The sequence below is a fragment of the Anomaloglossus baeobatrachus genome, chromosome 1, assembly GCF_048569485.1.
Source record: "Anomaloglossus baeobatrachus isolate aAnoBae1 chromosome 1, aAnoBae1.hap1, whole genome shotgun sequence".
In the NCBI taxonomy this organism is placed as follows: domain Eukaryota; kingdom Metazoa; phylum Chordata; class Amphibia; order Anura; family Aromobatidae; genus Anomaloglossus; species Anomaloglossus baeobatrachus.
This window is the reverse complement of record NC_134353.1, coordinates 226,869,722-226,883,932: the sequence shown is the minus strand read 5'-3', so window position 1 is coordinate 226,883,932 and position 14,211 is coordinate 226,869,722. Positions and strand designations below refer to the sequence as shown.

The following is a 14,211-nucleotide window of genomic DNA, read 5'->3' as shown; positions in this document are numbered from 1 at the left end:
GAGAGATGAAGTAACAGCTCATACAGCTGAGACGCTCTCTGGAATGGCTGCCTGTTCTCGTGCCTTCTCCTGACTTCCTTAGTGGCTTGCGGAGACGTCATGCTCATCGGCTGTGTACGTGTGGAGTAACGCTGCACCCTATTTCATCAGATGACTGAACTACTGGAACAATGTGGAGTACAGCAGGCGGTAAGAACTCCTCCAACTTATTATAACATGCACTAATACTTTGATAACTATAGATAAGTAGGATCAAAGAGGCTGGACACACATAAGTTGCTTCCACGTGATCAAACTTCAACCAATTGGCTCTTTTCTAAAGACCTTACTTCCACAAATGTTTCTGTGATTTGTGATGCCTGTAATCTCCAGACCCCCTGTAAAATATCTCCCTGAGTTCCTGGCTCTGGAGTCTGACAAGATAGCACAACTATGTGGCTGTTCCCCTTGGGCCCATGTGCGGCTGCACAGCTTGGCACCAGTGTCCGTCCCTGATACAGTATGTGTACAGTGCTGTGCAAAGGTTTTAGGCAGGTGTGCAAAAATTGCTGTAAAGTAGAATGCTTTCACTTACAGAAGTGTACGTTGTTTATTTTTATTAGTTAACAAAATGCAAAGTGAATGAACAAAAGAGAAGTGTAAATCTTATCAATATTTGGTGACCGACCATTACCTTCATCATTTCTTCTCGGTCACTTGTCACTTGTACACAGGCTTTGAAGGAACTCAGCACTAGGGAAACTAACTGTTATGAACATAAACACTCACACACGAGTAACAGTAAAAGGGAAGAAAAACTACAGGGAAATACAACACCTAACTGGTCGCTGTATATACTAGAAAGACCCTACCTACACAACTGAAAACACTACCTCAGACCTAACTCCCTGAAAGGTTGTCAATGGGTTTCTCGTACCTCCTGAAGGACTAGAGGAGAGGCTGCAACACATTGCCAACAAAGGAAGAGGCAGGTGTACAGGAAGATCCAAAAACCCAGGGTGAGAAAACTAAAACACATTCTTATAAGGTAGAGAGGAAAAGCTAACCAAAACCTCCCAGAAACCTGAAAGAGGTGAAAGAAAAAGTTGCTGGGAAAGAAAACAAACCAACTACCTGCAGGAATTAAACAGGTGTTTACCCAAAAAGGTAAACCCCCTTAGCTGAAGGTCTAGAATTCCTAATCACAAATCCACCTGAAGGTGCATGCCAATTCCAAGGACAGGCACGGTTCATAAATCAGTGTCAGATCCACTTCACATTCTACGCTCACTTTTTCCCCTCTGATTAGTCCAAGATATCGTTTATGGTCTTTGTATTGTCTACTCTCTGGACAAGGAAGAAAGACCTGGGAATCTTCTTCCGTATTATGACAAGAAAACTTGACGGAGAGTACAACTAAAGGAATTCTATATAGTGCTGGAAGATGCACCTTTAGGTGAGTAGACACTCAACAAGTTACTGGGGAAGAGCCAATGGTCGACTTGAGTAGGAGCTAGTCTCATGATGCGCCAGGATCAAAGCTGCAATGACGTCTTGTTTCTGAAATCGCTTGGTTGAAAGGGAAAATCAAAAGCTGCAAAGATATCATAGAGTTCAGAACTTGGAACGTACAAACCATGAACCAAGGCAAACTCGACGAAAACGAAACGGTGTAGCTTTTATTCCTAACCACAAATTGGCCAGCTGTCCTGAAATACAATGCAGTTAGTGATAGAGTGAACGCGATACAACTATAAGGAGTGCCAATCTATTTCACAGTTATACAAGTCTACTCACCAACAACAGATGCCAAGGAGGAAGATGTTGAACTATTATAAGATCAAGTTCAAGAAGAAATTGACAAGACGCCAAAACAAAACTTATTATCATGGGAGACTTAAATGCTTTCGTGGGCCATGGCAAACAGGGAATCGTTGTTGAAAACTTTGAACTTAATTATTGAAAGGAGGCTGGGGGAAGATTCATTGCCTTTTGTACAACAAAAAACATAGACTACTTCTTCCAGAATCACAAATGGAGACTTTACACATTGACATCACCAGATAGCGCCTATGAGATGGAGGTGATCAATCATTACTGTGAAAATAAAACCAGGAGCTGATTAATCTTTGCTGCCAAAAGTTCATAGAGTCAAGCTGCGTAAAGGGAGTAGACAACTGGTCTTTTCCAACTTCGATTTGACCAACATACCTTAACTATTTTGGAAGGGTCTGCATAACCGATTTATATCTCTGGACACAGATGAAACAAAGCCTGAGGAATTATGGACAAATATCAATACAATTATTGCTGAAAAAGCTAAAAAGACAATAAACAAGTGGCAGAAGAGATCCCTGCAGCCATGGTTAACAGAAGAGACCCTAAGGATAATCAACAAAAGCAAAAGGTTACAAGCAGGACGCAGACAACATCAGTAAAAGACTAAAGAGAGCCATTTGAGCAGACAAGGAACTTTATTACCAAAAGATATGTACAAAGATAGAAAACGAACATGCAAAACCAGGAAGACATATCAAAAGATTAAATAAATACGAAGAAAGTTTCAACCAAGAGTGGGTATGTTGAAAGACTCCAATGGGAACAAACTAACTGAGCCAGAACAGATCAAGGAAAGATGGAAAGAATACACAGAGCACCTCTACAAGAATGACTCAGTGATAAGGGAAGACACGGAGACTGGAAATGATAGTGAACCGAACATCTTAAAATACAAATAAAGCTTTTGTCAAAAAAAGAAAGCATCTGGATGGGACAATATTGCATTAGAATAATGTTTTCTAAAGCAGAAGTTGATATCATCACATGCCTGTGTCAACAGACATGTGCAACTGGTAAATGGCCCAAGTTTTGGACTAGATTGATGTTTATTCCTATTCCAAAGAAGAGAGATGCTACTGACTGTGAAAACTATTGGACTATTGCGCTCATACCTCATGCCAGCAAAATACTACTGAAGATCCTACAAAGATAGTTACAGGTTCTCTTTTGACAAAGAGCTGCCAGAGAAACAAGCAGGATTCAGAAAAGGCAGAGGAACAAGATATGTAATTGCTAAAATTAGATGGATAATGGTAAAGGCCAAAGAATATAACAAGGAGCTCTATTTTTGCTTCATCGACTACAGCAAAGCCTTTGACTGAGTTGATCACCAGAAACTTTGGTATACCATAAAAGATATGGGTGCGACAAACCATCTGATGAGCTTCATCAGGAATATTTACATCGACCAAGAAGCAACAGTCCAATGGAACATGGTGACACGGTATGGTTCAAAGTAAGTTGAGGAGGCAGACAAGGCATCATGCTGGTACCATTTCTCTTCAATTGATATGCAGAAGCTAATTTTCAGGAAGGCTGGAATTGCCGAAAAAGAAGAAGGAATCAAAATTACTGGCCGAATCATCAACAATCTTAAATACGCAGACAATACAACATTGATAGCAACAAGTGTAGATGGGGTGAAGGACTTATTACGGAGTGTCAAGATGGAAAACTCAAACATGGGGCTACTACTCAATACAAAAAATACAAAGATATTGACTACTGACAGGTATGACTGGGACACATTTGAGACTGACGGTGACAAACTGGACGGTTTAAACAACTTCAACTTACTCGAATCAATGATTACTGAAGATGCAGCAACCACACTGGAAATCAATAGGAGAATAGCTATGGTCAAATCAACAGTGAAGTCACTGGACAAGGTTCTTAAATCAAGGAACATTTCACTGGTGACAAAGACATGACTCATACATAGTCTGGTCTTTTCTGTAGTAACATATGGATGCAAAACATGGACGAAACAGATACAAGACTGAAGAACAATCAACGTCTTCAAAATCTGGTGCCGAGAAGGATGTTATCAATACCATGGATGACAAGAAGAACAAACAAATTTTGGAACAAATCAAGCTAGACATGTCACTCGAAGAAAGGCTCACCAAGATACGATTTGCCTACTTTGGACATATCATACCTTCTTCCCTGTCTTGTCTGAAGCAGTGATGCCAGCAGTGTGACAAGATGATCTCTCACATTGCTGCATATTACCTCTGTCCTAGCAGTGTAGGCAATCATACTTTCATTTACATTCTGAATGACATGAAGACAATTTACAGTGCCTTGCGAAAGTATTCGCCCCCCTTGAATTTTTCAACCTTTTCCTGCATTTCAGGCTTCAAACATTATTATTATTATTATTATTATTTATTATTATAGCGCCATTTATTCCATGGCGCTTTACAAGTGAGAGAGGGTATATGTACAACAATCATTAACAGTACAAGACAGACTGGTATAGGAGGAGAGAGGACCCTGCCCGCGAGGGCTCACAGTCTACAGGGATAAAGGTAAACAATGGAATATTTATGGTGAAGAATCAACAACAAGTGGGACACAATTGTGAAGTTGAACAAAATATATTGCTTATTTTAAATTTTTATAAAAAAAATAACAAACTGAAAATTGGGGCGTACAATATTATTCGGCTTCTTTAAGTTAATACTTTGTAGCGCCAGCTTTTGCTGCGATTACAGCTGCCAGTCGCTTGGGGTATGTCTCTATCACTTTTTCACATCGAGAGACTGAGATTCTTGCCCATTCTTCCTTTGCAAACAGCTCGAGCTAGTGAGGTTGGATGGAGAGCGTTTGTGAACAGCAGTTTTCAGCTCTTTTCACAGATTCTCAATTGGATTCAGGTCTGGACTTTGACTTGGCCATTCTAACACTTGGATACGTTTATTTGTGAACCATTCCATTGTAGATTTTGCTTTATGTTTTGGGTCATTGTCTTGTTGAAAGACAAATCTCCATCCCAGTCTCAGGTCTTTGCAGACTCCAACAGGTTTTCTTCAAGAATACGCCTATATTTGGCTCCATCCATCTTCCCATCAATTTTAACCATCTTCCATGCCCCTGCTGAAGAAAAGCAGGCCCAAACCATGATGCTGCCACCACCATGTTTGACAGTGGTGATGGTGTGTTCAGGGTGATGAGCTGTGTTGGTTTTACGCCAAACATATCGTTTGGCATTGTGCCCAAAAAGTTCGATTTTGGTTTCATCTGACCAGAGCACCTTCTTCCACATGTTTGGTGTGTCTCGCAGGTGGCAAACTTTAAACAACACTTTTTATGGATATCTTTGAGAAATGGCTTTCTTCTTGCCACTCTTCCATAAAGGCCAGATTTGTGCAGTGTACGACTGATTGTTGTCCTATGGACAGACTCTCCCACCTCAGCTGTAGATCTCTGCAGTTCATCCAAAGTGATCATAGGCCTCTTGGCTGCATCTCCAATCAGTCTTCTCCTTGTTTGAGATTAAATTTTTGAGGGACGGACGGGTCTTGGCAGATTGTCAGTGGTATGATACTCATTCCATTTCAATATGATCGTTTGCACAGTGATTCTTGGAATGTTTAAAGTTTTGAAAATCTTTATGTAACCAAATCCGGCTTTAAACATCTCCACAACAGTATCACGGACCTGCCTGTTTTGTTCCTTGGTCTTCATGATGCTCTCTGTGCTTTAAACAGAGCACTGAGACTATCACAGAGCAGGTGCTTGATTATACACAGGTGGATTATATTTATTATCATCAGTCATTTAGGACAACATTGGATCAGTCAGAGATCCTCATTGAACTTCTGGAGTGAGTTTGCTGCACTGAAAGTAAAGAGGCCAAATAATATTGCACGCCCCAATTTTCAGTTTATTATTTTTTACAAAAGTATAAAATAAGCAATAAATTTCGTTCAACTTCACAATTGTGTCCCACTTGTTGTTGATTCTTCACTATAAACTTTAAAATTTTTTATCTTTATGCTTGAGGCCTGAAATATGGGAAAAGGTTGAAAAATTCAAGGGGGCCAAATACTTTCGCAAGGCACTGTATGTAGAAAACTGGGAGCCAAGGTTCTACTGGTTGTCCGAACTGGCTGTCAGTTTTACAGCCAATACATAGAACAGCAAAATGTTGCTCCCTGAAAGTCTTGTGATGCTCAAATGCTCCTTTACTCCTCATAAAAAAATATTTTGGTGAAGATGTATCCATCTTAATGAAAAATAGTGAGGTCTAGGAAGTTGATAGTGTGTTGATTCACAGTTGGTGAAAAAAGATAGATCCCAATTGTTGGAATTTAACCAAGTAATGAGAGTTTGTATTCTGTTGTCTCAATTACCCCTGTTGTCTCAATTACCCATATCAAAAACAAGTCATTAATATATCGTTTATATAGTATGATATTACTCATAAAATGGCTACTATGAATAACAATTCCCACAATCGCGTACAAGATTTCTCCCATGCATCCCCCATACTCTGGAACACTCTACCTCAGCACATCAGACTCTCCCCTACCGTGAAAAGCTTCAAGAGGAACCTCAAGACCCACCTCTTCCAACAAGCCTACAACCTACAATAGCCCTCAGTCCAGTAGACCACTGCGCAACCAGCTCTGTCCTCACCTATCGTACCATCACCCATTCCCTGTAGACTGTGAGCCCTCGCGGGCAGGGTCCTCTCTCCTCCTGTACCAGTCTGTTATGTACTGTTAATGATTGTTGTACGTATACCCTTTCACTTGTAAAGCGCCATGGAATAAATGGCGCTATAATAATAAATAATAATAATAATAATTTCCTCTAAAACACCTATGAATAGATTGGCGTACATTGGTGCTACTTTGGAACCCATAGCAGCCCTCGTACTTGAAAGTCCTGCATGAATTAAATCCCTTTGGTGGGCTGCTATTCTGTTATCTTGAGAAAGAAAATAATCGGAGCATAAAATGCCCAGATCATGTCAAATGTTGGAATATAATAAGGAGATGTCTAATGTGAGAAAAAATAGAAAGCATCTCAATTTATTTCTTGTAAAAAGGTGATGAAATGGGTAGAATCTTTGAGATGGCTGGACATGGTAGAGGTATGTATCTGCATTGCTTTGTAAATATACTCTGCCTGTAAGGGAACCAACTTCAGATCTGATGGGTCGGATTTTGTAAGCATTTCTGGATTTTTGCAAGATGTTAAAAAAAGGGTGTGGTTGGATTTTTATTGGTTAGGTTTTTGTTTCTTGGTGATTGAGAATATCCAGGGATGCGGCTCTATTAATAAGAACTTCATATTGTGGTACAATGTATGCAAAAGGTATATTTTAATTTTTGTGATAACATTAATCAGAATCCTTTGTGCTTTTTTTTGAATAGCCATACCAGTTTTCTATAACTATCCCGCCCCCTTTATGAGCAGATCGTCTAACAATATTTTTGGTTTTATGGATGGAAGAAAGTGCTTTCCTCTCAAAGGGATTTAATTCATGTAGGACTTTCATTCATATTAAACAATGATTATTTTACTGACAATCGTTGTCATCAAGTAAGAGGGACTGCTATGGGTTCCACAGTAGCACCAACGTTCACCAATCTATTCATGGGTGTTTTCAAGGAAACTTTCATTCTTAATAACCATTTTATGAGTAACATCCCACTATATAATAGATATATTGATGACTTGTTTTTCATATGGGATATTTTAGACAAAAACATATACACTTTCACTTCTTTACTCCTCATGGCATAGACAGCCGTGTATATATACAAGAAGCTAGCTGCAGGTTGTATAGCAAAGCTGTGTATGTAGTACATTGGGAAGTCTCAGCACCACATGCTCCTGACATCTAGCATACATGTATAGTAGATGTATAGGCAAGATGCCTTAACAGGTAGTGAGGCCTTCTCTAGTAAAAGCTGGAGAAACTATTGAAGTACTTGCAGAATGTTGTTTCATATTCTTTTTATCTCTAAATATGCCCAAGTCTGAAGATGACCTGCGTGTACAGGAGCCTCATGGTGTATGTACATCGAGCAATGAATGTATGTAAGGCTATGTGCCCACGTTGCGTTTTGTCCCTGCAGAAATTTCTGCAGCGATTTGAACAGCACACGTGCGCTTCAAATTGCTGCAGAAACAGTGCGTACTGAAAAGCAGATTTTATGCGCTCTGGATACAGCCCTCACTATAGACAGAGCAGGAGCTGCATGCAGAGCGCATGAAAGAAGTGACATGTCACTTCTTAGAACGCAGCGCTTCGGCAGTAGCCGAAGCGCTGCGTTCTAATACGCCACGTGGGCATGGATTAGGCACAATCTTCATAGATTGTGCTGGAGACGCAGGACGCATGCAGATACGTTGCGGTGCAGATCGCAGCGTAACTGCATGAAAATACGCTACGTGGGCACATAGCCTTAGAGATCGGGGTGTGGGTAAAGCAGCATGGCATTTATACAGAGTGCAGTACGCAGATAGAAGGTGGGCAGTCTTACTGCCCGGTGCCCATTAGGGCCAAAGCCAGGATGTTTTTCATATCTGATCTAGAAGGAGGTTTTACAGAACTCTGATGTCCCTTCACACATTCTCTTTTGTTCAGACTTTTATTGTGTTTTTGTTTACAGAAATGGAGGTTTCTGTTCGTTTAACCAAGAAAGAAAAAGGGTAAGTGAGAGAAGATGGACCATGTAAGTTCATTATTTATCCCTTTTCTCTTTTCCTTTCCTCCTTCCTTTTTTGTGGTAAAATGTATTTTTTAGTGTTCAAGGCTCAAAGTTATAAAATTATGTGAAGGACCTGGGGGTTCAAGTTACTTACCAAACATCAAGATAAATTCCTTGTGTGGCGTAGTTTCCAAAATAAGGTTACTTGTGAGGGGCTTCCACTCTTTAGGCACATCAGGGGCTCTCCAAACACGACATAGCATCCGCGAACGATTCCAGCTGATTTTGTGCTCTAGAATTCGAATGACGCTCCTTCCCTTTTGAGCCCTGACATGCCTCCAACCAGTAGATTTGAACCACATATGGTATGTCAGTGTACTCATGAGACTTTGCACAACAAATTGTGTAGTGCATTTTCTCTCCCTACCCTTGTGAAAATACTAAATTTGGATCTAAAGTAAAATTTTTGTGGGAAACCTAAAATTTTAATTTTTTTCTTCCACATTGCTTTACTTTCTGTGAAGCACCTGAAGGGTTTAAGAAACTTCTTGGATGTGGTTCTGAGCAATTTGAGGTGTGCAGTTTTTAGAATTGTGTCACTTTTGGGTGTCTTAAATTCACTTCAAATATGATGTAGTCCTTAAAAAATGGTTTTGTAAATTTTGCTGGAAAAATGAAAAATTGCTGATAAACTTTTAACCCCTCTAACTTCCTAACAAAAAAATATTTTCAAAAATTCTACTCATGTAAAGTAGACATGTGGGAAATGTTATTTATTAACTATTTTGTGTAGCATAACTCTCTGGTTTAAAGGGAACCTGTCAGGTCCCCTGGGCACCCAGAACCACGAGTAGTTCGGTGCACATATCTTTAATCCCTGTCTAACAGTCCCTTTATGTAGTAGCATACATAAACAGATCTTTAGAAAAATTATTTCTAAAGACCATGTATGAGATGCTAATTAGGCCTGTGACTAGTCGCAGGGGCGTTAGTTCCCCCGACTTGTCTGCCCATTTAGCATGTTATCACGCCCCTGTGGACGTGATAACATGCTTTACAACAGCTAACGTCATTGTCAGTGTACCACCCCACTCTCAGCAGCTGACGCTGCTCGGATCTGGACCTTCTGTGGGTGGCTCGAGGGTCTCCGGACCCGGGGGTCTCGTAGTCACTTCAATTGAAAAGGGGGTTATGGTGTATGGGATTTTGGAAAGTTTGTACGTGACGCCACCCACGGGATGTGGTGAAGGTGGACACCACCGCTGCAGTTATGGGGCACCCGGGGGAGATGGTATGCAGCAAGTTGTTAACTCCTCCGAGGGCAGGGATGGTGGCCTCGGGACCCATTGGGGGTGTTTTGGCGGTGCAGGGAGATGGGCGGCCGGAGGGCACTGGTGTACTCACTATTAGAATGAAACACTCGAGTCTCTGGTAAACCAAGATGATGGTGGTCGGTGCCCGCAGCCGACTGCAGTCGGGTTCCCCCACCCGGTTGGTGGTCTCTGCCTTTCTCCTGCACCTGTTTGAGTTGTTGGACTACCTGTGCCTGCAGCGTCAGGAGTCCGCTTCCCGGCTTGTGGATGTCGGAAGAGCCCGTTTGCACGCAGACGCTGGCCTGTGGGATCTCTGAGCCTTGGTGGTGGCTTTCTATCCCCCTCGTTGGGCTGTTGTCTTCTATGAAGGACTTTGGGTGGGAAAGGACCTAAAGTCCAGACCGCAATCAGTTAATTAACTCAGCCTAGTTTCTAGACCTTGTTTCAGGGTCTGAGTACCCCCTCTTGTGCTCCGGTTTCCGAGTCGGTTCCCCGGGTCGGTACCGGCGGGCCACTACCCTGTCCCGGTCCACCACGGTTCCACCGAGCCGTCTTCCCGGCTCCTGCAGGCAGAGGTATGCCTCCTAGCCAAAGGTGCCCGGGCTCCAACCCTGGCACCTGTCAGTCTGTCACAGGCCTGTCACACAGGCCTGACCTCCTCCACTGCACTCTCAGGACTATCTGTTTGAACTGCTTGTGTTTTTCCTCCCTAAGGCTCTCTAAACTCCTCAGTGGGCGTGGCCAACTGCCTGGCTCCACCCCCTGGTGTGTTTATCCAGCCCTCAGCGAGGTGACTAGGGTGTTATGTGCTTGGCTGGTTTTACCTAGTGAGGGGACTGGTGTTGTGCGGGGCTCTATCTGTGACTACCTGGCTTGTCCAGGGCGTCACACTAGCACAATACAAAGCTGCCCTTGCGCATGGCTTTGTACCCCTCAGCATTGAACTTTTCTGATGGTGAGAATATGAGTCTTGGGCTCAGAGAGGTGTAGTGAGCATGACCAGAAGTGCGGACAAATTCCGATCACGCACAATGAGCCTCTCTGAAGCCAGGATGCATACACCCGGCATCAGAAAAGCTCAATGCTGAGTGGTACAAAAGCGTGTGTACACGTGGCTTTGCATTGCACTGTCGATGATGGAGGCTGTTGAATGCATGTTAAGACAGCCACAGGACACGTAATAACATGGTAAATAGGTAGACTAGTTAGGGGAATCTAATGCCCATGCGACTAGTGCAGAAAAGGAAGTGTTTGCAGAGGTAGATAGTGGAGAATCCTCAGGCAAAGAATATGCTGAAGCCTGAGGATCTCCATGGAGTAAAGACATAATAATAACTGATCGTTGACCCTCCCCACTAGAATAAGCTGGATGGAGGCAAAATATAGTTTACATGAAGAGGTAAAAATTGAAAGCTTACTTTGGTCCCAGTCATAGCAGTCTGGCAAGTTTACCTTAGTTTTGGAAATAATCTTTGGATAGACTGAAATTTCTGCACGCTGTTGCAGTTGTTGGTTAATGCTCTTCATTTCCAAAGATAGGGATTGCAATCGTTCAGCCAAGGTGTTTTCTCAGCACATGCAAAAATGGGGTGGACTGGTGATAATGTGCAGTTATACACATGAGGGAAAGTAAAATAAGGCGTATGTCTCAACATTATTACAACTGACCAGCCCAATTCTTGTACAGACTAAAGGTTCCAGCTGCACAGTCCCTAAATGCTCCTGCACAGACTTAACCAACCCTAAAGGCCCCGTCACACACAGAGATAAATCTCTGGCAGTTCGGTGGTTGCAGTGAAATCATGGACATATTGTTCCATTTGTACACAGCCACAAACCTGGCACTGATTGTCCACAATTTCACTGCAGCCACAGATCTGCCGCAGATTTATCTCTGTGTGTGACAGGGCCTTAACTGTATGACTAAGATCACCATTCGGGTCTTGCTTCCTAAGTGGCCATCGAGGGTATCAAGTCCCTTCTTAAGAATCCGGTGGAAGCTTCATATAAAGAAAACCAAAAGAAACAATCTGCCAGGAAAAGCACTTGGTAGGAAGGTTGTAATTCCAAGCGGGGTCCACTTCAGAAATATGATCAGCAGATCTGCAAACCCGGGGAAGATTTAAATAATTACACCCACCAGGGGAGAGGGCAGGCTGAACAGCATGGAAACACCTGTTGGCAGAAAAACAACAACACAAAGATAATCAGAACTGGGACAGTGACAGAACCTGACTATGGTTCAGTTTCATAGTTACATAGGTTGAAAAAAGACCTAAGTCCATCTAGTTCAACCTTTCTACACCAATTATAGATTTTGTCATTATGTAATTTATAACCGACAATGTTGTGTGTACTGAGGAAATCATCCAACCCTTTTTGTTAAAGCTGTTAGAGCGGGAAATGGACCAGAGGACAGAGGATTGCTATATCAAATTCAAGGCAAGACATTTGGGACTTGTTCTGAAATTAGGATAAGGGACAGTTAATCTGGAAAAACTCATACAGAAATTTTATATTGACAAAACTCTGCTATTTCAGAACTTTGTCAAACTGATAGCGATGATATTACGGTTCGAGGTTTTCCGTAGCCTTAATCTACTCCTGCTCCTCCCTTATTCCCTGCTGTGATGTCAGCTGACTCTGCTGCGCTACCTGTTCGCTGCTCCAGGTGCTTGGCTGCTAGGCATCAGGTGTTCAGGGTCTTTGTTCGTTCTGAGGCTAAGTCCCTGTTTTGTATTACCGCGCATGTGCGGGTTACCGCTGCCTATCCTGGCTCTAAGTGCGGGATTCGTGCTATTGCGCATGCACGTGACATCACCAGTGACACAGCGGCTCCTAATTGGCCGTCACCGATGACGCGGCGACCGCTCATTGGCCATCGATGATATCATTAGTGATGTGGCAGTCCCTGAGTGGCAGCTGCCAGCGCCATTGCCATCTGGTGCTCGGCTTGGGGCAGGGCTTAGTCTTTAAAAGACTCTGGACGATGCACATGGCTGCGCGTGGGTCATTTTGGCTCTGTGGCTACATCAGAGCAGTGCAGCCATATTGCAGCCTCAGCGCCATTTCAGCACTGTAGAGTGTATGACAATGCTGTGTGTGATACTGGAAGTTTTAGGCAGGGTTAGGCGTCCGGTACCCATCACACCAAGATTCATGGTGAGGTACAGTCAGGACCAGTTATCCCGCCTACCACTCCAGCCCTTCTGTGGCAGCTCAGTGGTGCTAACGGAGCTGTGCCTGCTGTCCTGGTGTGCCCGTATGTGCAAGGAAAGCTCTCCTCTGGACTCTGTGCTGCCAAAAGGAGAGGCTCTGCTCTCGACGTGTGTGCCGCTAACACCGCCAATTGTGTTTTTTATTTTCTTGTTCCTCTGAAGCTGTGCCTTCTGGCCGCTTGTCCATTTGTGGCTTTACCATCTGCCCAGAGGACCTTGGGAGCCGTTAGAGCTTCCATTCTTTTTGGCTCTAACCGTCCCCCGCATAACAGTACGCACGCGCCAAAGGTCCTGCGGACATGGCAGACGTACAACAGCTTCATATCCAGCAACTGGATTCTCGGCTTACAGCAGTCGAGCAGTCGTCTCCGGTTGTGGATGTGGCTTCCCTGGTGAAGCTACTCATGCAGTCGGCTACAACGTGGCACTGGTGTCTCCCGCAGCGCAGTCCACTCCACGCCTTTCTCTCCCCAATAAGTTTTCTGGGGACAGTAAGGCATATTGAGGCTTCATCAACCAGTGCTCGATTCACTTGGAGCGCTTGGCCTCTCAGTTCCCCACTGAGAGCCAAGGTGGGTTTCATCTCGCTCGTAGCACTGGAATGGGCAACGCCGCTCTGGAAACGTGGAGACCCAGTGACAAACCGGGCTGCGGACTCCCTGAAGGCTGTATTTTTGGGCCCCCAGGTGGTTCATAACACTGACTTACGCCTTCTGGATTTGGTTCAGGGTTCCTCATCAGTCAACACCTACGCCATAGAGTTCGTCACACTCGCTTCCGTACTCGAGTGGCCGGACAAGTTGTTGCTACCGGTGTTCTGGAGAGGACTTGTGGGGCACGTCAAGGACGCCTTGGCCACCAGGAAGATATCACCTACCCTGGAGGCCTTGATTTCCTTAGCCACGAGGATCGATCAGCGCCAGTCCAAGCATAAGTTGGAGCGTGCGCAGAATCGTCCTCGTGTACATCTGGCCCCTACATTCTCCAGCCCATGGGCTTTGGCCTCGAACCCTGAACCTCGTCCCATACCCATGGAGATCGGACAGACAGGAGCTAGGCTGCGCTCATCTCCATCAAGCCCAGTTTGCTTCAGGTGTAAACAGGGAGGTCACTTTGCCAGTCGGTGCCCTAGTGGGTTGGGAAATGGTCATGTCTAGTATCCATAAGAGGGGGGACTCTAGACACGAC

At 43.7% G+C, this 14,211-nt stretch overlaps 1 protein-coding gene across 1 annotated transcript in view; it reads left to right on the top strand.

Moving 5' to 3' along the window:
- Positions 1 to 47: 47 nt before the first annotated feature.
- Positions 48 to 14,211, top strand: part of LOC142291385 (uncharacterized) — an 86,241-nt gene continuing 72,077 nt past the window's right edge. Inside the window, exons 1-2 of the mRNA XM_075335860.1 lie at positions 48 to 189; positions 8,454 to 8,493. Coding sequence (XP_075191975.1) covers positions 171 to 189; positions 8,454 to 8,493 — 59 coding nt within the window. The 5' untranslated portion in view covers positions 48 to 170. The remainder of the gene's footprint in view (positions 190 to 8,453; positions 8,494 to 14,211) is intronic.